The sequence below is a fragment of the Anneissia japonica genome, unplaced genomic scaffold (assembly GCF_011630105.1).
Source record: "Anneissia japonica isolate Jap-2015-1 unplaced genomic scaffold, ASM1163010v1 scaffold288291_len444093_cov181, whole genome shotgun sequence".
NCBI lineage: Eukaryota > Metazoa > Echinodermata > Crinoidea > Comatulida > Comatulidae > Anneissia > Anneissia japonica.
The window spans coordinates 141222-167559 of record NW_022731168.1 but is presented as its reverse complement, the minus strand read 5'-3'; the positions used below and the strand labels follow the sequence as shown (position 1 = coordinate 167559).

Sequence of the window (26338 nt, the reverse complement as noted above, 5' to 3'; positions counted from 1 at the left end):
CTTGCACAGCTTGGCCCAAGAAAGAGAGAGCACTCCTGTCTATGAGCCAAGAGCTTCATGTTTTGACAGTAATAAAAACTATTGTATGTGAAACTTGGTCTAAAAGAAAATCCTTCTTAATCTTCAACAGGAGCAAAATATGGGCCAACGAGCGAGCGATACGCGAGGCATTACATTCGAAGACGTAGTTGTCCCAAAGGACAATACACTTGGTGGAGAAGGGAACGGATTCAAGCTTGCTATGAAGGCGTTCGATAGAACGAGACCAATTGTAATTTTTTTTCCTTTTCTTTCGAACAATTGTATTTCCCTTCAACCACAATAATACCGTGCCTCAATTATCATGCCTAGGCCTACCCTTTATGAAATAGACCTCTATCAATTTAACAACTGACCAATCAAAGAAGGCTTGTCCCACAAACACACGTGCATTGACAATGACCTTAGCAATACCGAAGGGAGGAGGATTATCTAAACAGTCCATATTGCTCGTTAGGTCTTTAAAAAATGGAAATTTAATTAAAAATTAAGTAATAGAGCAAAAATACGCTTCGCAACTTTAACTTTAATTCAGCCTGCAAATGAGTTTATGTTCGGCCTCTACGAATTTCACGAAGGGTATAATTCCTGGGACACTGCCGCACTTTTATTGTTATGTATTTGTTCCACTAATAGAAAAAGGTTTTCAACAAAATATTTACAGGTTGCAGCTGCTGCTGTAGGTGTTGCCAAGAGAGCTCTACACGAAGCTACAAATTACTCTCTTCAGAGAAAAACCATGGGAGTGTACATCGCAGAGGTATGTTTACTTTATGGGTGTGGACCTCGTCATAAGTGATCAAGATTTAAGTTTGCCGTATTTAGCTCAAACTTTTGAAAATCCAATTATCTTGAATAAAGAGACCATCTCTAATTAAAAACCACATTTCTGCGCCCCTAACTGAAAGTAGGACAATATATCTTATCCTCGTACTTCATAATAATAATGTTTTAAATAAAAACAAAATCTGCTAAAAACCATGAAAAACCAAGGTCCCAAAAATGTTTTTTCTTTCTTAACAGCACCAAGCCGTTTCACAAATGTTAGCCGATATGGCGATCAACGTAGAAGCAGCAAATCTTCTTACCCTGCGAGCAGCCAAAGGTATGGATGACGGAGAGAAGACTTCATTTGACGCTTCTATTGCCAAAGCTTTTGCTGCGGACGTTGCTATGAAGTGCTCTACAGACGCCGTGCAAATATTTGGCGGGAATGGATACAACACCGAGTACCCAGTGGAAAAACTGATGAGAGATGCAAAGATTTACCAGGTAATACATTACCTTGAGTGAGGAATGTTTAATTTTATCATTTCTGTAATCATTCATCGAAACTGAATTAATACTAATTCACTAATGTTTTACGCCAATGAGGACAATGAGTAACCAGCCTACCGGTACTTTTTATGTGCTAAATTATCCTAAACCCATTTGAACAAGAAGGTCCGAAAGTACTAAATTATCACAGTCCTGCAGGTAATAAATTTTCTTCTTCAATAACTTGTATACATCCCCACTATTAGCTACACATTTTTTTTTTTTCATCATCAAACAAGCACCTTCTTGAGTAATGCAGGTGGAGACAAAAACACCTTGTTAAAAGTACTTTCTCATGTGCCACTCCTACATTATGTTTATGTTACAATGGGAAAAAATTAGAAGTCGGGACAGCTCATTTCCTGCCACCTGGAATCAAATTTTTCCCGGGGGCGGACGTGACCGCCGACCCCTGTTTTTTGGTGGGTCATTGATTCATAGAAAAAAAGAATGCGTATGCAACTACTCATTTTTTTTCTGTATAGGCCTACAGTATATACCAGTACACACATAGTAGGCCTATTTACTGTAACAAGAATGAGAAAAATTTTCCTGACCGTTTTCAAGAGGGGTAAACCTTGAATTCTGAAGGACTTAAAAGTCATTAAAAGACACTTAGGGAAAGCTCGTTTCCTACCATCTAGGAATTAAAAGTTTCCCGAGGAGAACCCGGACCCCCTATTTCTTTGGGGCTCATCGATTCATAAAAAGAATAGGCCTACGTATACAACTACTCATTTTTTCTGTATGTAGACCTATCCCGGTTCACACATAATACTGTAGGCCTATTTACTGTAATAAGAATTAGAAAAATTTACCGTACCTGACCGTTTTGAAGAGGACAACCTTGAATTTTGAAGGACTTGAAAGTCATTAAGACATTTCAGAAGTCGGAAAAGCTAATTTTCCGCCACCTATAGGAATCAAAGTTTTCCTGGGAGAGGACCCCCATTTCTGCCGTTGATATTGGCGCTATTAAAATCTTTGTTGATTATCTTTATTTGCTACAATGCGATTCATTCATTATGCATTTTTATTTCTTGCAGATTTATGAAGGGACAGCACAAATTCAAAGAATTATCATCGCCAGAGAGATGCTATCGAATGCTAAAATGAAGAACCATTAAGATAAATTGTCATGGTTAAATAATTATGAACTTCAAAATTTACAAATAATTGAATTTAATCAATATAAGAATTATAAGCGAGGTCCTATGCGAGAACATCGGGTATTTATAATCATAATAATGATATGTCGATTACATCCCATAGGCCTTTGCCATTATTAATTTGTTATACTAGATCTACCGGTAATTTTTAATATGAATCAGGCACAAATCAATTTCTTCGTAAGACTTAAGCCATTAAAAACCAAGATGAAAAAGTACCGGCATCATTTTATTATCCGAGAGTGTGTTGTCTGATTTACTACCGACGGGGGCCCGATGTCTCCGACGAGGGGGAAGGAGGATGTAGGCCTACCAGACGAAAATGTCAATGTCCACGCGAGAGCGTAAGAGTGGCGAATACAGATCTTTTCGGTCGCGCCTCGTTTAGGTCGCGCTTCATTTCGGTCGCGGTTTGTTTTCAACAAATATATGGAGCGCCAATGGAGTTGCGAAAACGCCAAATTTAATATAACGTCTAGGCATAATTATCATTGTGAGTTCGTCAATCGGTTTATCATACTTTTTTTTTATTTATGTTTTGTTGTCTTTCTACTAAGTAACAACATTTGCTACTTAAAAGCAAAACGGAAATTTAAAAAAAATACTTAGGCCTATGATAAACCGATTGACGAACTAATTATAATTACAGTATATAGGGCCTAGGCATATAAGTTAAATTTTGCGTTTTCGCAACTCCTTCGGTGCTCCATATATTTTTTCGAAATAAACCGCGACCGAAACGAGGCGCGACCGAAACGAAGCGCGACCGAAATGATCGGCTACCAGAGTGGCGAGGGGTTGCTTAGAATCCCGGAAGGTGCAAAAACCCCAGAAGCTATCACAATTAAGAATTCAAGAAAGGCCTACTTAATCAATTTTAGTAAACAGTTTGTAAAGAAATACGTAAGTAAGTTTATTCCCCCAGCCCACCCCCCACCCCCATGAAATGTTTTTACTCTCTCCGACGGTGGCTCCGACCCGTTCCCACCCCTATTGGTGCCGACCCTGACACAGCGACGAAGACTGTTTGTGAGCTGGTTTATCAACACGCGAGACCAGAATTGAGTCGGGTTTTTTTTTTCTTCTTTTGTTTTTGTAGAACTGCAAGGATAGTATTAAAATTATACTGTCTGTGAAGCGCTAATGTGATTAAATGTTTATATTGATTAATCTGCATACTCAAGCAAATAATGTTTTTTAGATTCAAAAATTGTTTTTACCAAATGCATAGGCATCAATCAAGAATACAATGTAGGCGTGCCTAGCTAACTGTTTGAATATTCATAACTACCTTGTTTATATGCGAAGAATATAATTTAGCCTTTCGATTGAGACCGACAAAAAATATTAAATCGTCATATTAAATCGTCAGCATGGCTTTCCGAGCTGCATTGTCTACAAAGGTAAGGAAAATGTTTATAATTTGCTTACTTTCTGTTATATGGGTATTTTATTTGCTAGGAAATATATTAAGAAAATAATCTATCCATGCAATTTATATGGCATTTGTTGCACATGTTGTCAACCCGAGTGCTAGCAGGGCCTAGGCCGTAGCCTAGGCGCGGCTAAGGAAGGGAAGCGCAATGAAGCCGAGCCCTAGCCTAGGCAAGACCGGTCATGGTCGGGTATGCAAGGCCGACACATTTTCATGGTTTTGCAGTAGGTAGGCCTAATCCTGCCTAGGAACAAGTTGTATTTTAGAAACTAGTTGTAATCAGCCACAAATTTACCTTAATAGGCTTGATCATAAATTAAATAAATACAATCCTATTGAAATACATAGGCCCTACCATTTGTTAACTAAACTTAAACAGGTAAGCAAAAATGCATGTGTCTGTTTACTTGTTTCCCAAGAGAGTCTAATATAGTCTGATCCTCCTGGGTATAGAGGCTAAGCAAAACGATGCTTATAGGCCCTTGAAAAAAAACAGTATATTTAAAATTTAACATGTCATATGGCGCAAATTTGAGCGGATGATCAGCCAAACGTACTTTGATTGCAGATTTAAATAAATTAATTGAACTAGAGTTAACGTCTTCATTCGATAAAGAATTCCACAGCCGGACTGACCTATATGAAAAAGCATGACTTCTAATAAGTGTCCTACAGTGCTGATGTTTAATCTTAAAGGAGTGACCTCTAGTTCTAGCACCTTTATCAAACTCAAAAAATAAATCACCCGAAACCCTATCAATTCCATGGACAATTTTAAAAAGCTGTAAAATATCCGATATCTGTCTACGGAACGCTAGAGTTGGAAGATTCAGAACTTTAAGTCTAACTTCATACGGAAAATCCCTTACCTCCAAAAACATCTTAGTTGCTCGTTGTTGAACTTTCTCTAAGGAATCTGTTTATTATTGAAGATCCATCAGTAACTAGGTCTATCTGGTTTATTTTTATTTATTTATTCTGCCTTTAACATGATAACACTTTCAGTGATGCACTGATCTCAATAGCGAATCACATAAACAAGAAAAGAAATATTAGGAAATTATTTAGGCTGATAGAAAAATATACAACTTACAGAAGGCTCTAGGATAGGATAAATTTTTGTTTAGTATTTAAGGTATTAATGTGGCAAGTAAATAGTCAAAGCCCCCACTGTAAATTATTTTATTTGCGCAGAGATTTTGAAAACCACAACAGATTTGTGCGGAAAATCGCTCAGAAAATAGAGTGTGCAGAATCGTACATTGGTTTCACTGAGATATAAGGCCTACAGTAATTTTCTGAGAAAAATTGACTGGAATTTGACCCTTTATTTTCAAAAATGTGCATATGGAGTTCTAGGTCAATATTTTGAGCCTATTTTAATCTGGCTAGGCCTAGGCTCTGTCCAGGTATTTCAGTAGTTGCTGGTACATTGTGTGCATGTTTGTAAAAACAAGAGACTTAGTATAAATTGCCTGGTATCACTGCATGACTTTGAAGAAGACATGGTAGTATTGAAAGCTTGAGCTACTCCTCTGTTTATTAATCTTCTTTTCATTTTGTTACATAACACAAAACAGAAACAGCAAGCAGTTGAAACACTGAGGGGAAAATAGTTACTTATTTCTAAACGTCTAATTAAAAAAATAAATTGTACAGTATAAATATTATACTGTACCCAGTGCAGTGCACTAATTTTTGTGTTTGAATCTGCAGTTGGCATTCAATTTATGATATCGTAATGCAAGATGCCAACGTTATTTTTTTACACTCTTTCTTGAAGCGCAGAGACAAATGAGTTGAAGAAATACTACAACTAAAACCAGGGAGTGTGATATAAGCAACATTTGTAAAATCTATTAATATTATAACCCAGTCATATTCATCTTCATTCATGAAAATAAACAAAGACTGAAACGTCAAACATATTTATGAATCAAGCTGTCCAACATTTTCATTTTTGTCATTGATTTTAATAACAATATATTTCAACTCACTGTGTAATGTAAATGATTGTCTTTTTATTTTATTTTATTTATTCATAAAACTTCAAACAAGGAGAAGATAAAATGTAGCCTACCATACATACATTAAAAATATGTTTACTTAACTAATTGAATTAAATAATTTAAAAAATTTATAAAAGGAGTAGTGGTCTGCATAAATGACCAACACATAATAATGGAATACCAATAAAGATTCAAATTATTAAATGTAGAGCCCTAGTTGGAATCCCTATTGAAAAGTATTTCATCACAACATAATTACAATGTTTTTGGTATTGATACACTGAGTTGGAATAGTATAACAAATTTAATCATTACTACTGTATGATTGATAGAAATACATTACTGTCAGTTTTGGTCGATTGTAAACACAGAAATTGTATAACAATACCACACATCCTGTCTAGCAGGATGGAACACTTTTCCAAAAACAGGGTACGATTATTAAATACTCAGTCTACATCTGACTGTAGCATAATTAGCATACACCCACCCATCAAATCTTCCAGCATTGTTTCCTATGTTACTCCATGTCAACCTATTTATATTATATGTTATTACTCTGCCCTTTAGCATGGTGACACTCACAAACTGTAGTGCAATAACAATATAAACATGTAAAATAACTAACTTGTAAAACACCTATCAGTTAAATTAACAATTTTTGCCCAAAAAAAACCAAAAAACTTTGTAGCTCTTAACTTAAAAAATATTATCTCAATGGGAAAACAATACAAATACAAGCTATAAAGGTCCATAATTATTATACATGTCCATAGGCAAGCATACAAGGCATTTCAATACAGTGATACAGTAGGATCATCATGTGTTTTGATGTTACATAACAGGGTCAAAATCATCACAAAGTGCAGGGTTATCTTGCATTCTTCCTTTCTTATTATTATCAAAAGTGTAGAAGTACCAGTAGCATTAAGCTTTGTTCTTATCTCAATATGGAGTGTTTATTTATCATATTTATTGCCTTACAATACATTATGATACCATTCAATTGTATTTGCTGTCTGTATCTTGATCATGTTTTGTCTAGATAAGAACCATGTCAGTATTAGATAATCCCTAGTGAAATAATACCAGAATTATTAATAGCATGCCGCTATAAATAACAACTCCGGAGTAAAGTTATTATAGTTCTATGGTAATAATAAACTAATAATAGTAATATGAGCAACCCTAGTTTTATTCATATATCTATTTCTTCAACCACAAAATACAATAATTAGAATAATAAAGGCCAAGGATAGTTTTAGGTAGAGAGCATCCAATCGTCTTTGTCATTTAAGTTAATCTAACTAGATTGAAAAATACATACTTACGATAATTCACCTATATTAACAAGTGCGTAGGACAAATTTGAAGAGGTACCTTAAAATATTACTAGCTGTCTGACTGACAATTTTTCAAAAACAAGTTTTTTAGTCAATATTAAAGAACTAAAGTTTATCATTGTAGCAATATGGTACTATTAGTCAAGACTTAATCACTGTTTTAAGTGGCACAACCCCACATGAACCACTTAGTATCATTATGAGGAGTTTGTGAGTGGAGTTATTTGTGGTCGTGCGAAAAAATCCTGTACCATGACAGGAATTGAACCCAGGACCCTGGGATGCAAGCATCTTAACTACCATGCTTTGGAAATGTAACATGTTGCTATTAAATATGCTCAAATCCCACTAATTGCCAAGTAATTGGTAACACAAAAAGGAAGAGACCAGTAGATTGAATAAAAGTTTATATGAATATTACAATTAAGTAGGCTAATAAAATGTTTAAATTTATGGAAATAAAATGTTTAAATTTATGGCAATAAATTACAATACATTAATATGCAAAATATAAGCAGTCCCCTAATTACAATAGTTATCAAATTATATAATTACCATAGTATACCATATAGCACTCAATTACTTCCATACAAATTGCCATCAAGCAACTTTCCAATTTCCTGTTAAATTTTTTGGCTAAAAATTTATTGATTTGATTCCTAACCATAAACTTCTCTTAGGCTCTAGGCCAGACTTTCTTGAAGTCTGCTGTAGTCCGCAGCAAGTCCACAGCAGTTGATCCTGTAGCAAGTGCCCTTGGAAATGGTGTCTCATTTGGTAAGTACAAGCCTACAGATTTTATGTTCACATCATCAAAATTCTAACAAATTTGCCATGAACTCAACTATTATATTCTAAAAATTATAAAGTAATTAATTAGTTATCAAATCAAATGTATATTTCATGTAGAATTACTCTTGAATACATGAATATTCATATTTTTTATTCTTCTAAAATTAAAATAATCATTATTACATGACAAAATTGACTTTTATCAAATTAATTTTGAGCGCACACTCATACATCTTTGCTTGTTGAACATATCAACATTCCCGACCCTCCATACCGTCTACTAGCTTTTAATTCAGAACTGGATTGTTTATTGTTTGAACCAGTACATTGTTCCTCCACTGCAAGGATTTTTGTTGCTATTGTCTGAAAACAATACAACTACCTCCATGTTAAACAAGTGGTGGCCTTTATGTAGTGTATTAATAAACATGGCACAAACTAGTACTTTAGTACAGACTGGTACCACAAAAATTAGAGAAAAATTGACAGGAAAAATGAATAATAAATAACGTAATAATATATAGTGATAATAACAAATAACACAACACTGTTTCATTTTTTGAACAATGCTTGTATCAGTAGTACACATTTTATTTGTATTTTATTTCATCAAAGTTCAACAGTGACCAAAGTCACCCTTTACAGGATTGAATAATAAAATCTAAATATAAATAGGTGAATAAACCGTTACGATAAGTAAGAATAACTAAACATTACTAACATTGGCCAAAACTTTTTGACGAAAACACATAAGAGAATCACAGAAAATGTCAATAGAAAAATCAGTTTTACATAAAGAATTGTATAACTTAAGCAAACGATTAATAAACTCATGATTAGTAACTTTGATAATGGTGGTAACAAAATGCTGTGTATGGAGATAATCACTATGAAATGGGGTTAGGAGAAATTTGTCTCAAGTGTCTGCTTCCTTAACCTTTTTTCAAAGCATGGGGATGCTTATGGAAAGGGGTAAAGCAGAAAGAACCGCATTGACTTGCAAAACATTAACAAAATTAATAAACAGTGTTACTGGTACTGTACATATTTCAATTTTTCATTAAATGATTTGTACAAGTTCAGGTTTTAAATTTATGAGTTATTGTGATCATTCATTGTGATCCTGCAGATATCTCAGATGAACAGAAGGAATACCAGCAAGTGGCAAGAAAGTTTGCCAGGGAAGAGATCATTCCCAAGGCACCGGAATATGACAAGTCTGGTGAAGTTGGTACACATTTAAATTTTGTTTAATGTAAATTATCATTCAAATCCACAATTTACAGGAAGGAATACATATATCTGTGCAATATGAAAGTTTATAGTGTAGAATTGTTAAAAGTCGTGATAGAAGATCTAAAATAAGAGGGGGGTTAAATCTTGTTATGGGGCATATGGAATGATATTTTCAGTACTGTTGTGAGGCAATTGAAATGGTGGTGTTAATGAGTTACATGTGGCTTAAATGGGAGTGAAATTTGCCCAGAATATTAAGTGCTGCAGTTATTCCATACATAAGTGTAAGCCAAATTATAGCGATGATATGGAATTGATTACCTCAAGCACGGTGCTCATGGGCAAATTGGATGCATTTACCCATTAATATATACAAGAGACAGAAATAATATTGTAGGTAACTTTATATGCCAGTAGAACATGCCTACGATGCATTGTTAAACTACTGTATTAGCAGAGTTTTGTACTTTCACAGCACATTAATACAGTACTGTAGTACAGTGAGGTACAGATATATAGTTTGGAATGATTGAATAGGCTGGTAGTCAGGTACAATGTGGTTTTGTATTCACATATGTATGAAACCAAATGTAAATCTAAGGTTCCATTTCTGACTTTCAATTGTGCTTCACAGGGCTAAGAGCTGGTTTTTTACTTTTAAGTATGGGTAGCTGCAAACAGTGGATTTAACAGAATAACAGTATTTTATTTATAACAAATGGTAAACATAGGAAGTAACATACCAAATTAATACTGATATGTTTACTTAATTTTTAGTACCCAATGGATATCATCAAGAAGGCTTGGGAGGTCGGGCTAATGAATACACACATACCAGAGGATTGTGGTAAGCCTGAAATTTTATCTCTCTTCTCCAAGTTTCATTCCGTCTTAATTTTTTTTTACCATTTTGTGTCATTAACAGTGAAAAATATATATAATTCTTATCAGGAGAAGATAATCTGATATGACATTTGATTGGATGCATTTTGGGACACAGTGCTTTATTGGATGAAATATTACACTCAACAGCAAACACATAACTGAATGCCAAAAATTTAAATACACTGTTGGGGAATCTTCTCTAAGTAATCTTTTTTATGGAAGTCACCCACCACAAAGTCTGCACTTAGTATGTGAAAGAAATTTGAACTATTAAAACTTGTTATAATGATATTTTATTTAATAACCCTGTTTTAGGCACAGAGGCCAAGTGTATGTCAAACAATTAACATTTTTAAGTGACAATCCCATCCCAAGTCCAACATACACACAAGATGCTCTACATCAACTAAGCCTCATTATGATGCTTACAGGGTGGCATTGTTTTTTTGGTCGTGAGACAAATCCTTTAACCATGAGAGGAATTGAACCCAGGACACCTTGAAAGCAAGCATCTTAACCACCAAGCTATTCAACCCCCCTCAATCATAAACCCCGTAATGTAATTGTATATACCTACATTTAATTTTGTGTGTACATGTTAATGTTATTGATTTGTGTGGCATAGTAACCCTTTCCAAACTTATTTTTCTACAGGTGGAGCAGGCCTCGGAATATTAGATACATGCATCGTAACAGAGGAGCTAGCCTATGCGTGCACAGGAGTACAGACAGCTATTGAGGGAAACTCTCTTGGGGTAAGTAGCTAGAATTTATCAAAGGGTAAAACATGAATTGATTTACTGGTTTGGTATATGGTAAAATTAATGCAGCTTCTATAGCGTAAGATGCTAGTAAACAAAATATTTCTAAATTAATTATTTTATTGGTGGAATTGAAAGTTATTCTTCATTATCTTTATTTAATGTATATCTTTTCCTGTGCAGCAAATGCCAGTCATAATTGCTGGAAATGCAGAACAAAAGAAGAAGTATCTAGGACGTATGACGGAAGAACCTCTTATGTGTGTAAGTTAAAATATTTTATTATTGATTATACTGTATATTTAATCTTTTTTTGTCTTAATTTATTTAATGTCTATTAATTTATACTGTCCCAAAGAAAAAAACAGATAGCTCCAAAATATGACACTGACAAACACTGACAAAGTATAATTAATAACTTTATATTTTAGGCCTATGGCGTTACTGAACCAGGTGCTGGCTCTGATGTTGCTGGTCTCAAGACCCGAGCAGTGAAGAAGGGAGACGAATACATAATAAACGGAAACAAGATGTGGATTACAAATGGTGGGCACGCCAACTGGTACTTTGTACTAGCCAGGACAGACCCTGACCCAAAGACGTCAGCTGGCAAAGCGTTCACAGGGTTTATTGTGGACAGGGATACACCTGGCTTGACACCTGGGCGAAAGGTAAAGCTATGCAGGTGTTCTATGAATGTCATTGATGTACCCACCTTTCATGAGCATCAAATAAGTACCTGATAAAAATGCCTGGACCCAGAAAGCATTTTATATAATGTTTTTTTATATAACTAATAAGCTGTAAATTGTTTTTTAATGGTCTTTTATCAGGAACATCAGTTGGTATACAGCTGTCTATGAAATTAAAAAACATTAAAATAATAAATAGCAAGATACAAATACTGTACTTAAACAATATATACCATTATCAATTCATACCATTGTAATCTCTCACACCATCTTACTATCATTAACAGCTGATTAGTGAAATATTTTCCCTTTTGTACTGAATTTTCAGGAGTGGAACATGGGTCAACGTGCATCGGACACACGTGGTATAACCTTTGAGGATGTTGTGGTTCCAAAGGAGAACGTCTTGGGAGCAGAAGGCATGGGATTCAAGGTTGCAATGGGTGCCTTTGACAAGACAAGACCACCAGTAAGAAGTTATTTTACTAAAGTTCCAAAAATAAATTAACAGTTTAAAATGTGCCATATATGTTTGCTTATGTCACCTAAATAGAGGTATGGGATATGCAGTCATAGAGCACTGATGTAAATACTACAGACAAATTAACTTACTAACACTATCCCAACCAGACAATAAGTATTCACTTCAATTTTAACCATGGTCTTAAATGCCACCTGTGTTTCTTAAAATCATGGGCCCTTAAATTGGCAGGATTGAATTTTGGCAGGTTGTATATCTTTAATACATGAGGTAATGGCCTAGCTGTAAGGGTCATGCTCTATAAAGAGTGTTAAGATATACAATGAATTCAAACTTCACATTATGTGTATCATACAATTAAAGAAATATGTTTTCCTATTAAGTACAGTATTGGCCACGTAAGTCCAGGCCCAAAGGTCAGGGTCTAGCTTATGTGTCATGTAGAAACAGGAAGAATAGGATTTAGGTTGAAGGTCCTACATAACATAGTGCAGTGTGTTTTCTATAGGTTGCAGCTGGAGCTGTAGGCCTAGCTCAGCGAGCCCTGGAGGAGGCTACTAAGTACTCAATGGAGAGGAAAACAATGGGCAGGTACATCTGTGAGGTGAGATTTTAAGTGCATTTATTTTATTTAAATGCATTTATTTATTTTTTCTCTAAATTTTTTTATTCATGACACCAAGAAATTGGAAAAAATTTAATATACTTTATACTTCACACTTTTTGTGCTGAATTAATAAAATTAAAACTAAATTAGAGAAAACATTACTAGACCAAAAGAGTATTATATATTGAGATTCTAAGATATGCAACATTCAAAGCATGAATAGTATCAATATACGATATTATATATTTTATTCGTCCGTTAAAAAAAATTCATTAGTACATGTGTTGTTCTTTCTAAAAGAAAAATATAAACCCAACCAAACTATGCAACATGGGGTAGTGACGTCACTCTACTAAGGTCCTAGTAACTCACTGCCCTACTGGGACTATGCATCATAGTTTAGGGACATTATGAGCATTGTGATTTAATTTGTGTTATAAATATGTTTTAATTCGTGTTATAAATATGTTTTAATTCTAGTTAAATATTTGGCTTGTTTTCAATTTATTATTTTTTTTAAAATAACTATTACATCCTTCTGTAGCATCAAGCTGTTGCATTCATGCTGGCTGACATGGCAATCGGCATTGAAGCATCCCGTCTCCTCACATACCGGTCGTCATGGGAGATTGACCAAGGAAAGAGGAACACTTACTTTGCATCAATAGCTAAGGCGTTTGCGGCTGACGTGGCAAACAAAGCAGCCACAGATGCAGTGCAGATCTTTGGTGGTAATGGGTTCAATAGTGAATATCCAGTAGAGAAACTAATGAGGGATGCCAAGATCTTCCCACATCTAGATGTGTATAAGAGACAGATATATATATATATTCAAATTTAAGCCTGAGAGTGCCATAGTCATAAATTTCTTACCTGTCTCCCTACCATTGTTGGGCTGAGGTAGTATAGACATCCCCTGCTTGGGCTCCCTCTATTTCAAATTCCTGGATCTCCCACTGTGTTTGTATTAATTAAATCATTTTGGGGTTTTTTTCACAGATCTATGAGGGTACAGCGCAAATTCAGAGGCATATCATATCAAGGGAACTTCTCACCAGAGCAAAGGAGATGATGTAATAAGCTATCGCAAACCTATTGCACTCTTCTTGCCCACATGTGTTTCACACCCTCTATTTTGAATATCATTGTAATAATTTTTTTAAATAAAACAAATGCTAATGCAGTAGATACCGTCTGTTGTTACTGGTTAACTTAAAGCTTTTCGTATTATACAATGTACATAGATCCAGGTTAATTAACAATATTTAATTATTTACATGGAATATTCATGCCATATTGTTCTTCCTAGTATATGCATTGTGAAGTTTATCATTTATTTCCTTTATGAAATATTAAAGAATTTATTTTTTGGAGGATGACAGCTCTGTGTTTGAATTTTTTTTAATGAATCTTTACTTAGATTTTTTTTTTTAAATGTTATTGTGTGAGCTGTTCTAGTGCCTGTTTCCGCTGAGCAAAAAAATGTGTTTTGAAACGATTATTAAAAAACATTTATTTTTTCCCTAGCAGAAACAGGCCAAAAAACAAAAACATGGTCAGGAATGTGTTCTAAAAATGCGTGATTTAACACACGTTCGTTATAGGTTTGGCATTCAAAAAACATATTTTGGGGCACACTTTTTAGCTGCAGTGTAATACCGTGTTAGTCATGACCTTTCGGTGACCTAAATTTACCTCTTCGTTGATTCAATCAAGTTTTTATTAGTTGCACTTTTCACTAGAAATGAGTTCCGAAGGAATTTAACTGATTTTAAAAAACACGTTTTTGGCGTTATTCAGCAGAAATATGCCCTTAGTGTATGATAATAAATTTTATGTAAATTAAAAGTAACACCAATTTACATACAGAGTTGTAGTGTTTAACAAATTTTACAAAGAATTTTTCCCTAGCAAAGATATTTTAGTCATGAGAATACATATGCTTTTAAAAATACTAATGGTATCTCTTTCCATTCCGGTTAAAAAAGAAAAGACCCCAAGGAGGCCTGTAAATACCAAGATAATTATTTAGTAAGCTTAAGAGCAGGTTTATGGAGGGGGGGAAAGTGAGTGCCCCTCGGCTTTTCCCCCTGTCGTCTTTTATTTTAACAGAAAAAAATACATATAGTAAATGTCACAATACAGTACAGGGATCGAGATGCATATTTATTATCTGTATATTTATATTACATCGAGGCCTAATAGGTGCCACTTGTTTCAACGATTCTGGATCCACTCCTGCAGTTTATGTTTTACTTTGGTTTGGCATGTTTGTACCAATATTGTACTGACTTGTAGCAAGGAAAGCCCTGTTAATATTACCGTACATTTTCTGTTGTGTGAATTGGGAATTAGAGACTAGTTAAATGCTTATTAACACAAGTTTATGAATAAGGATAATTATTATTGTACATTATTGTACAATTAAATCAAATTTAGTATCATTCTGGAAGTCATTTTCTTTAGCACATTATCAAATGCTTAAATTATTTTAATTAAATACTTCTGAAGCCTTGTTTAACACAACATATTGTTATTGAGGTAGTGAATTACAGATTCATATTTACAAAATTTGATTTAACAAAAATGATGACAACATTTAATTGTAAAACTAAAATTTATGATATAGACCCACTAAAATAATTTATCTCTAACAAATGAAATTAGGTAAATGCAATGTAAAAATACACCACTGATAATTAAGTCGTCAAAAAATGTGTTAATTACTACAATTCAAATCAGCAGCCAATAATCCCAGAATCCACTATAAATTCCTTGTTAAGTCTTGAATTTCCTGAATACAAGAAAAATTTAAAATAAGAAATCATATGCAAAAAAGTTATGTAGAGTACAGTACACAATGGGTAAAGGATAGGTCAGGTCACTCCCATAGTCTGAAGACCGTCGGGGCACTTTGCTGATAACACCCTCCTCCTCCACTTCAGTCGATCCTCTGCTTCCCTCAAACAAAACGTTACATACGCGTCATACACCATGGTACACTTTGTAGTAATTATCATGACGGTGATGGTGGTGGTGATGATGAGAAATGAAAGATCATGTAGGCCTAATGCACAGTACACAATGCGTACATTGTTTAATAATGTACATGATGATATGATGACGGCGGTGGTGACGGTGACGATAATAAAGATGATGATTATGATCAGATGGTGTTGACGATAATGAATATGATGGTTATGATAATGATGATGATTATGAGACCATGGTGGTGGTGATGATGATGCTGCTGATGATATTAAAATTATTTAAAATTGTAAGAATATAGCCTACAATAGTTAGGAAGTGAGGCTCATAATTGTAACTAAACTTGATACACACTACAAACTGAATGAAAGAATTAATAATAATGTACTGTAATATTAATATTTTTAAATTGTATTACACTATTTACATAATTCACACTGATTAAGATGCCTATTACTATAATAGTGGTAGACATTACAAACGATCGTGAATGAATAAAAAAATGCATTGGAGTTGAACATTACACATTAGATAATGAGTTGATTCAGGAAACGTATGTGAACATACAAATACATCCATCTTGAACAGTAAGGTATTGTCTACAGCTTTATCCATTTAAGCCTACCGTATTTTATATGCATTTTTTCAATCTGTACATGTTCGCCCTTGCTATAACAATCAATACTTCCTTTGTATTCTTGATAATAATATCGTTTAAATATATTAAATATTCTATTATTAGCAGCAGCAGTTTGTGTTCAACAGCTTGTGGTAGGCGTCCGAATTTGTTTTTCTAGATTTCTTGGTAAAACCTGGCTACACTGGTTAAAGTTCACTACCGTATTGCAGACCTTTATTGATTGGCATACTGATTCTGAAGCTGCTATATTCACTGTACATTACTACTTTTACCAGTGACTGATCCAGGACTTTGAAATAGGGTGGTGGTGTTAGGGTGTCCAGGGAGGGACTGTCTGACCATAGATGGGGGTGAGGTAAAGAAATATATGGTTATGGCACCTCTAGATAGTCGGAAATGGCACTCTCAGACTTAAAGTCGGAATATGATTTATTTCTTTTTATCTCCATTTTCTAATTTTCAGGGGCGGATCCAAAGATGTCCAAAGTGGGGTTAGGTGGGGGCGGAAGGGGGCCGAACGAGATAACAATACCCTGGGTCGTCCGGGGACATGTCCCCGCAAAATGTTTGCGTTCTAACTTCTGAGGCCTTTTGGACGATCATTTTTTCCTTTTTCTTAATTTTTTTTATACTTTTCAAAATCCGCCCCTGATTTTGAAATATTAAGGGGGAACCGGCCGGCTCGCCCACCACCCCCTTGAATCTGTCACTGATTAATACTACTACTAACACCATTATGATAGTGATGGCGATGATGATAATAAAATAGAAATAATGTAATAATAATATTTTTGCAATATTATTTCTAATTTTGATTTTAGCGCACAATACGAAATTATCATATTCGCTTCAGGTGACAACCTGTATTTCGGGACTATAGTTTTGTTATCAACTTGTGGCTCATTTATGATTGACTATGAGCAATTTACATAGCTATAGTAAAGAGGTAAGCGTTGATCATCGAATACCAAATGAAGTGGAATAATGTCGGTAAACAATTGGTCAATTCTTGATCAAACCAAGAATGAAAATACTACCAGTGGCTCTCATATGCTAAAATAAATAGGCCTATACAAATAAAAATCAATAGTACAGCCAGTAGGCCTATATGAACACGGGGCCTCATTAACTTAAAAATATTTTCAAAATATTTCAAAATAATATCACAAATTTGTCATCTAAAATTGGAAATGTTTAACCCGTACATTTAGGTTCCAATTTAGTGGTTCATGGAGCATTGATGAGAGTGATCCTACAGGTAGTCGTTTCGAAAATAGAGACCATCGGTAAAAGTGATCTCCAATATTAGCACAATTAGCAGGTACTCAAACCTAATAACACTTAAACGAAGACCACAATTACAAAAAGTTGAATACTTAGATGAATTAAATATACGGTTTATGTCATTTGATTCCTGGTTTTAAATGGCGGAATCACTTTAAATAATTATGCATAGCCTATTTCAGGACACCATGCATAAAAACACTAATGAGTGCTGACACAGACCATAGAGATATAAAATAATCATGACTCCATGACTAGATTAACTTATATAAACTGATAATTTAAGTTAATTATAAGAAACAATAAGTTTACATAAATTATAAACCAGTTCAAAATAATGAAAAACATTGTCCTCTCACTGACAAACTATTTTATTGTATTAATGTATTGCTGAAAGATATAGCTTTATTAAAATATTTAAAAATAAACAATAATGTATTAACAAGCCTGTCTGATCTGATCAAGTTTTGATAATTGAATGATTGCGACCTAAAGCCCAGAACGTATCCACTTCAAGTATCCGTGGCACACCTCAAGTTCACCAAATGAGTTATATTCATTACATTATTTTAGGCCTACTCTTAGCATCATAGGCCAGAATTTAGTGCAAGTTATATTAAGTTATATAAGTCACTCCTTTTCCTGATGTGCAATCTGTTAAATATCTGTGATGTACAACCATTAATCTACGTTCTTATTTTGTCGATAATTATTATTCTGAATTATTATACTTAACAGATTGCACATCAGGAAAAGGAGTGACTTAATTACGTCCGCTACAATACGAACTAAAACGATTTCAGGGGCGGATCCAAAGACTGTCTCTTATACACATCTAGATGTGTATAAGAGACAGATGCGTACATTGTTTAATAATGTACATGATGATATGATGACGGCGGTGGTGACGGTGACGATAATAAAGATGATGATTATGATCAGATGGTGTTGACGATAATGAATATGATGGTTATGATAATGATGATGATTATGAGACCATGGTGGTGGTGATGATGATGCTGCTGATGATATTAAAATTATTTAAAATTGTAAGAATATAGCCTACAATAGTTAGGAAGTGAGGCTCATAATTTTAACTAAACTTGATACACACTACAAACTGAATGAAAGAATTAATAATAATAATGTACTGTAATATTAATATTTTTAAATTGTATTACACTATTTACATAATTCACACTGATTAAGATGCCTATTACTATAATACTGGTAGACATTACAAACGATCGTGAATGAATAAAAAAAAATGCATTGGACTTGAACATTACACATTAGATAATGAGTTGATTCAGGAAACGTATGTGAACATACAAATACATCCATCTTGAACAGTAAGGTATTGTCTACAGTTTTATCCATTTAAGCCTACCGTATTTTATATGCATTTTTTCAATCTGTACATGTTCGCCCTTGCTATAACAATCAATACTTCCTTTGTATTCTTGATAATAATATCGTTTAAATATATTAAATATTCTATTATTAGCAGCAGCAGTTTGTGTTCAACAGCTTGTGGTAGGCGTCCGAATTTGTTTTTCTAGATTTCTTGGTAAAACCTGGCTACACTGGTTAAAGTTCACTACCGTATTGCAGACCTTTATTGATTGGCATACTGATTCTGAAGCTGCTATATTCACTGTACATTACTACTTTTACCAGTGACTGATCCAGGACTTTGAAATAGGGTGGTGGTGTTAGGGTGTCCAGGGAGGGACTGTCTGACCATAGATGGGGGTGAGGTAAAGAAATATATGGTTATGGCACCTCTAGATAGTCGGAAATGGCACTCTCAGACTTAAAGTCGGAATATGATTTATTTCTTTTTATCTCCATTTTCTAATTTTCAGGGGCGGATCCAAAGATGTCCAAAGTGGGGTTAGGTGGGGGCGGAAGGGGGCCGAACGAGATAACAATACCCTGGGTCGTCCGGGGACATGTCCCCGCAAAATGTTTGCGTTCTAACTTCTGAGGCCTTTTGGACGATCATTTTTTCCTTTTTCTTTTTTTTTTTTATACTTTTCAAAATCCGCCCCTGATTTTGAAATATTAAGGGGGAACCGGCCGGCTCGCCCACCACCCCCTTGAATCTGTCTCTGATTAATACTACTACTAACACCATTGTGATTGTGATGACGATGATGATGATAATAAAATAGAAATAATGTAATAATAATATTTTTGCAATATTATTTCTAATTTTGATTTTAGCGCACAATACGAAATTATCATATTCACTTCAAGTGACAACCTGTATTTCGGGACTATAGTTTTTTTTTTTATCAACTTGTGGCTCATTTATGATTGACTATGAGCAATTTACGTAGCTATAGTAAAGAGGTAAGCGTTGATCATCGAATACCAAATGAAGTGGAATAATGTCGGTAAACCACAATTGGTCAATTCTTGATCAAACCAAGAATGAAAATACTACCAGTGGCTCTCACATGCTAAAATAAATAGGTCTATACAAATAAAAATCAATAGTACAGCCAGTAGGCCTATATGATCACGGGGCCTCATTAACTTAAGAATATTTTCAAAATATTTCAAAATAATATCACAAACTTGTCATCTAAAATTGGAAATGTTTAACCCGTACATTTAGGTTCCAATTTAGTGGTTCATGGAGCATGGATGAGAGTGATCCTACAGGTAGTCGTTTCGAAAATAGAGACCATCTTTAAAAGTGATCTCCAATATTAGCACAATTAACAGGTACTCAAACCTAATAACACTTAAACGAAAACCACAATTACAAAAAGTTGAATACTTAGATAAATTAAATATACGTTTATGTCATTTGATTCCTGGTTTTAAATGGCGGAATCACTTTAAATAATTATGCATATCCTATTTCAGGCCACCATACATACAAACACTAATGAGTGTTTACACAGACCATAGAGATATAAAATAATCATGACTCCATGACTAGATTAACTTATATAAACTGATGATTTAAGTTAATTATAAGAAAAAATAAGTTTACATAAATTATAAACCAAAAATTCAAAATAATGAAAAACATTGTCCTCTCACTGACAAACACTAATGTTAGATACATTAGGTTATTGTATTATTGTATTGCTGAAAGATATAGCTTTATTAAAATATTTAAAAATAAACAATAATGTATTAACAAGCCTGTCTGAACTGATCAAGTTTTGATAATTAAATGATTGCGACCTAATAGCCTAGAACGTATCCACTTCAAGTATCCGTGGCACACATCAAGTTCACTAAATGAGTTATATTCATTACATTATTTTAGGCCTACTATTAGCATCATAGGCCAGATTTAGTGCAAGTTATATTAAATATTATATATATGTCACTCCTTTTCCTGATGTGCAATCTGTTAAGTATCTGTGATGTACGACCATTAATCTACGTTCTTATTTTGTCGATAATTATTATTCTGAATTAACAGATTGCACATCAGGAAAAGGAGTGACTTAATTGCGTCCGCTACAATACGAACTAAAACGATAATGTCTAAATGTAAAGATGTACTGGTAGGTCCTTAAACACAAAAGACAATCGAAATTAATTAAAAGATAGAGTATTAGGTCAAGAGATGTGCACTGCATGCCTCCACACCTTCCTATTATTTTATTTTTGTATACTTTTATTGTTAAATCATTTTTAGTTGTTGTCAAGAGCATAGAGGCAGTCCTTGCAATGTGCGCTATATAATTAGCAATTTATTATTATTATTGGTGTGCCATACTATAAAAATACGTGCAATGTGGGCCCATTTATATAATTAAAATTTAAACGGATACCAGTGCATTATTAGCATTGTTAAAAATATCTGACAAAGATTAAAATGCCAACAGTTTTTTTAATGTAGTTTAGATTATTTGAATGCTTAGACATTTATAGTAGTGTTGGCCCATAGATAATTATGAAATGTCCACAATATATGAACAACAATTATGTATAGGTCTTGTCTAATATAACAATAATAAATCAAACCAATATATATGTCAACATTTTAGAAAATATTAGCATATTACTATATATATATAATATATATACATATATATATATATCGAGTAACACTGTATTTACCTTTCTTTGATGATTTATATAACACTGTATTTACATTTCTTTGATATTTATATAATATTTTTAAAATATAGGCCTAATTATTATTTATTAATTTCATTGCATTTTCATGTACCATACTTGCAATCAATTGAAAAGGACTTCATTGTGTCCGAAGAGTAATGTTAGGCCATAAAAATTAGGACTATAAATTCAAAATGTCGAAATTGTACACATTTTTATATATCTTTTAATAAATTAGGCAAAATGTTTAACTTGCCATGGATTTGTCTGTAGGCTACATTTAGAGAAATTTAATAAACTTTACTGAGATACGATTCGATGTTAGCCCTGTTGCATTTTCCACCTAGAGCCAGTTACCGTGTTAACGCTGCAGTGCAGATAATTGCATCAATTGTTTGATAGATTATTATTTATACTTCAAAATTCTATTAATGGTTAAAGCAACAACAAATATTTGCTCCACGCTCACACAGCTGGTTACTATGTGCAGGAATTATTGGCGATTATTTAGAGACACTTTTCGGCCTGGTACCACGTGTATAGGCCTACTACATATCCTACAATATAGAGTACCGTATAGTTCTGAACTTTTTTGCTTTCTCGGACCCCGCGGAGACGTTAGACGTCTTCACGGACAACCAAGTCAAAATTTACTCATTGTAAATTGATGTTCCACCAATAGGATAAGAATATAGATAGGGCTCAGTACTTCGCCAGAAAACTACATCAAAGGTATTTAATTACTGAAGGCTTCTAATGATTGGCAGTAATATGTTTATCACAGTGTTGTATGACAAGAAAAATAATGAAATCATGAAATATTGGTCTAAAAGTCTAGCCGACCCCAACATTTCCCATACCCCTGCGTACCTTTTTGACTTGGTGGACCCCAATTATTTTTCCGCGTACCCCAGGTTGGGAACCACTGATACAGACAATCTATCATTATAATTTAGGCCTACAACGAAAAGATCAATTAGGCCTATCAAAAATTTTAAAAAATAAATCAAAACATACCAAATTCCTGATTGGACTCTAGGATAGGCGACTCTTCTGTTTTTGGCTTGTCGGTATCCTTTGCAGACATTATCCAGTAAACTAGTATTTTACAGCAAATTTAAAATGTTCCTACTGTAGGCTTAGGCCTATATATTGCTCTGAGCTTAAAGCGTAAATCTCTCTGTAAATTTGGTTTTAATATTTGCAAGACTACTGCATATCGTCCTTGAGATAACAGATGTTCTTTCTTGTATACATGGGACTGGTGTTGAATATTAATACAGTATTTCGTTACGATTACCAGTGGCTGGCCACGCATGAGTAAGATTTCAGTAGGAGCGTGTGGCGCAACGTGTAAGTTGTTTGATTTCTGGTCGTGAGATCGGGAGTTCGAGACTGACGCTCGCCACACTGCGTGTGTCCTTGTGCAAGACACTTTACTGTACTAACGTTTGCCTCTCCTCACCCAGGATTATAGATGGGTGTGGGTCATGCTGTTAACCTGCTCGTTGGTGACCCTGCTACGACTTTCCGGTCAAATTAATAACAGCAACTAGATATCAATTGATATCATACGGGGAAAAAAAGCAACATGAACTACGGTATCCTTATGTTTTTCTTATTACGTTATACGTTTTTTTCTCCCATTCATACCTATACTTTTAAATGATATAATTACATATATCATTATTCATCATCGTCAATATAACCCTCATCATTACTATTTTAAGCGTATTATTATTATTATTATTATTATTATTATTATTATTATTATTATTATTATTATTATTATTATCAATATTTGAAGATTAATATTATTACCCAGTCGAAGTATTGAATAAAAGGTACAACAGAAAACTAATCACTCGACAATTTGAGTCTGCTACAATTAGTTTTTTTTACAATACTTTTTAGGCCTAGTTTACGTTTTATTGATAAAACAACCACATGACGTTTATTGTTTGTTAAAATTATTTTTGGAAAGTAGCGTATTGGTAACTCCCTTGGTAAATTCTGTATTTTCATAATTACTGGATCACAGTGCCGTAACACCTCAGTGCGCTCTCGTGCGGCGGTCCGCAGGGCCCCTTGCCCTTTAGGGGCCTCGGGGCCTCACCCTTAGGTTCATAGCTCTAGCACCCTGATGCAAAAGAGCTTTGTTGATACATAACAGCATTGTCTCTGACATCGACTGTATGACATAATATCATATATCCAGTGACGGATGAAGGTGAGTGCCATTTAAGGTGCCATAATCATAAAATTTCTAAGCTCAACCTCAACCATGGTGGGGTGAAGTCTATTCACAGCTTCCGTAACAAACAAAAGCAAAATTACAAAAGCTCCCTCTTCTGTAAACAATAAACTATGTCTCTTCAAATGTAAATTCCCTTGCACTTGTGAATGGGACCCGCTTATGTAAGAATCGACCCTCCGCGATTTCCACAAATCAACAATGTCATCGCATTAGCAACCAAACAATCAAAAGAAGACAGTAGTACGGATTAAGGGAATTACACAAAGCGGAAATCAATGTCAAACGTATGGGCATAATTTGGCTCACCAGCATTTTAATAAGAAGCAAGTAGGTGCTTATTATGCAGGAGAAATTGCAAGGAAATTACTCAACATCACGAGAAGTTTAGTTTAGAATGAGACAAGATAAAGTTTACAGAAGAACACAATAAATGATTACAATACACGTTTAAATAATTATATGGAATACTGTACTTTGTACCTAACCAAGGCCTACATTGGATATATTGCGGAAATATTTTCGTCTATGATATTCAATATGTCTAATTCCATACATTATTGCTTCATAATCAACGAAAACGTGGCGGCAGCTTAATCGAAAGCTAGAGCTTGTAACCAGACAGAGATTCGTATTTCATTCTGATCAAAAAACAAACGTTCCATTTTTTTAGCCAATAAAGAGTGTGAGATGGGATCGTCTGCATCAAAGAAAAGACGTAGTTCAATGGTGGCTGTCAGGTAATACCTTCAACTTTATCTTGCGTAGGTCTTCCGTTTTATATATATAGATACCTACAATAGTTCATTCAATTTCATTTAATTCATTCAATTACTTTTATTTTTTTCATAAAAGTTTAATCTTTAGAATGTTCTTACCTTATAACACTCAGTGTTGCTGTTTATGGTGCACTGTATGTCCTTTGCAATTTTTAAATTTTGTCGTTTTTAAATGTTAATGTTTTTAAATTTTTAAAAGCTGTACAACCAACATTTTGTTGTATTTTTTTATATGAGGACAAATACAAATGATTATATTTTCTTGTAACTTGTGTCTATTAATGTAGGTCTTAGTTTAAAGAGTAGGTTTTTTTAGTTTCATAAAATAACTTCGACTTTCTTTTTTCTCAAAATGTCCAAATCAAAGATCTCAATCACCAAGCGCATAGAGGCTTTTTCGCATGATGCGCTCTACAAATCCAACTATTATTATTATTATTATTATTATTATTGTGCTATCATCATCACAGACTATGCATTGTATAATAAAATTACGATACAAAAGAATATTTCCATAAATAAAATAGAAGAGATAGGGCCTATATAAGCCATTAGGTCTATCTAATATTCGTGTAAGTACATAAACATATTCAAAACGTGTATGTACCTTATTGATTATATCTCTGCTAGTTAGGCAATTGAATGAACCCCATAGTCTAAATGGACTCAGGATTGATTTTCTGCTTTATAAAATTTGACCCGCTATTGTGATACATACCCTATATACTGCTTACCTCTATTCATAAAATGTTAGTATTATAAATAATTTAATCCTTAATTAAGCGAACAATAATAATTAAAACATTTTTTCCTAAATATTGCACATAGGGGCCTATTTACCATGGTACGGTAATGTGTAATGTTTTAGACAAGCGAACATAGTATATCAGTTTTCCTAAACAATATGTACATTGCATTATGGGCTTGAAGCTACCGCCTTTTTATTTATGTATTTAGATACTGAATTTAAACGATTACAGTCTTATAAACTCGTCGTTTTTCTTTGTGTATTTCTTCGACAGTGCCGTGAACGCATTCAACCAAGCCGGAAAGAGACACAACGAAAAAAATGACGCAAATGAATGTAATCAAGGTAATGTATGGATGAGTCTTACTACTATGCATATGTATCCTTTCTGTACTAGGCCTATAGTACAGTATGTAGGACAAAGGGTCAGTCTGTCAACGCGTAGGCCACACGTTTGTCAAGATGCTCGTAAAAACACTTTAGGTGTTTAGTTTGTTGAGTATTGGAACCTAATTATGCTAAGACACGAGTTACTGTAGTCTTCGATTTATATATTAGACGCTACACATTATAAGAACAAAAAAAACTATAATGATTTGCATAATCGCGGAATCACACGTTTTTGATTTTCAGAGAAATTGCTGAGTCATACGGACAAAACTTTTAATTTTTTTATGGAGTGTCGAAGTTTTTTTCATTTAGTACTTCAAATTCAACCAATAATATCTTCACGTTAGCAACTCATTGCTTTGTTTGATTTCAGTTTTTGAATATATATATATAT

The 26338-nt window shown here is 33.9% G+C and overlaps 3 protein-coding genes across 3 annotated transcripts in view; all 3 read left to right on the top strand.

Annotated features, from left to right (window-relative positions):
- LOC117115223 (medium-chain specific acyl-CoA dehydrogenase, mitochondrial-like) overlaps nt 1-2743 on the top strand; it is a 4303-nt gene extending 1560 nt beyond the window's left edge. The window contains exons 4-7 of the mRNA XM_033258928.1: nt 131-271; nt 704-799; nt 1063-1311; nt 2403-2743. Coding sequence (XP_033114819.1) covers nt 131-271; nt 704-799; nt 1063-1311; nt 2403-2483 — 567 coding nt within the window. The 3' untranslated portion in view covers nt 2484-2743. The remainder of the gene's footprint in view (nt 1-130; nt 272-703; nt 800-1062; nt 1312-2402) is intronic.
- Nucleotides 2744-3771: 1028 nt separating this feature from the next.
- Nucleotides 3772-14147, top strand: LOC117115226 (medium-chain specific acyl-CoA dehydrogenase, mitochondrial-like). The gene is made up of 11 exons (XM_033258930.1): nt 3772-3928; nt 7993-8089; nt 9234-9331; nt 10118-10187; nt 10880-10980; nt 11170-11250; nt 11418-11657; nt 12007-12147; nt 12668-12763; nt 13311-13557; nt 13764-14147. Exons 1-11 carry the CDS (start codon nt 3899-3901, stop codon nt 13841-13843), a joined length of 1281 nt encoding a protein of 426 aa, XP_033114821.1. The 5' UTR covers nt 3772-3898; the 3' UTR covers nt 13844-14147.
- A 9958-nt stretch (nt 14148-24105) lies between these two features.
- Nucleotides 24106-26338, top strand: part of LOC117115237 (NMDA receptor synaptonuclear signaling and neuronal migration factor-like) — a 9608-nt gene continuing 7375 nt past the window's right edge. Inside the window, exons 1-2 of the mRNA XM_033258962.1 lie at nt 24106-24767; nt 25829-25899. Coding sequence (XP_033114853.1) covers nt 24718-24767; nt 25829-25899 — 121 coding nt within the window. The 5' untranslated portion in view covers nt 24106-24717. The remainder of the gene's footprint in view (nt 24768-25828; nt 25900-26338) is intronic.

Coding starts and splice junctions, on each gene's coding strand:
- LOC117115226 (XM_033258930.1), top strand. CDS start 3,899: ATGGCTTTCCGAGCTGCATTGTCTACAAAG. Junction 11,658..12,006: donor GCTTGACACCTGGGCGAAAG/GTAAAGCTATGC, acceptor CTGAATTTTCAG/GAGTGGAACATGGGTCAACG. Junction 12,764..13,310: donor TGGGCAGGTACATCTGTGAG/GTGAGATTTTAA, acceptor ATCCTTCTGTAG/CATCAAGCTGTTGCATTCAT.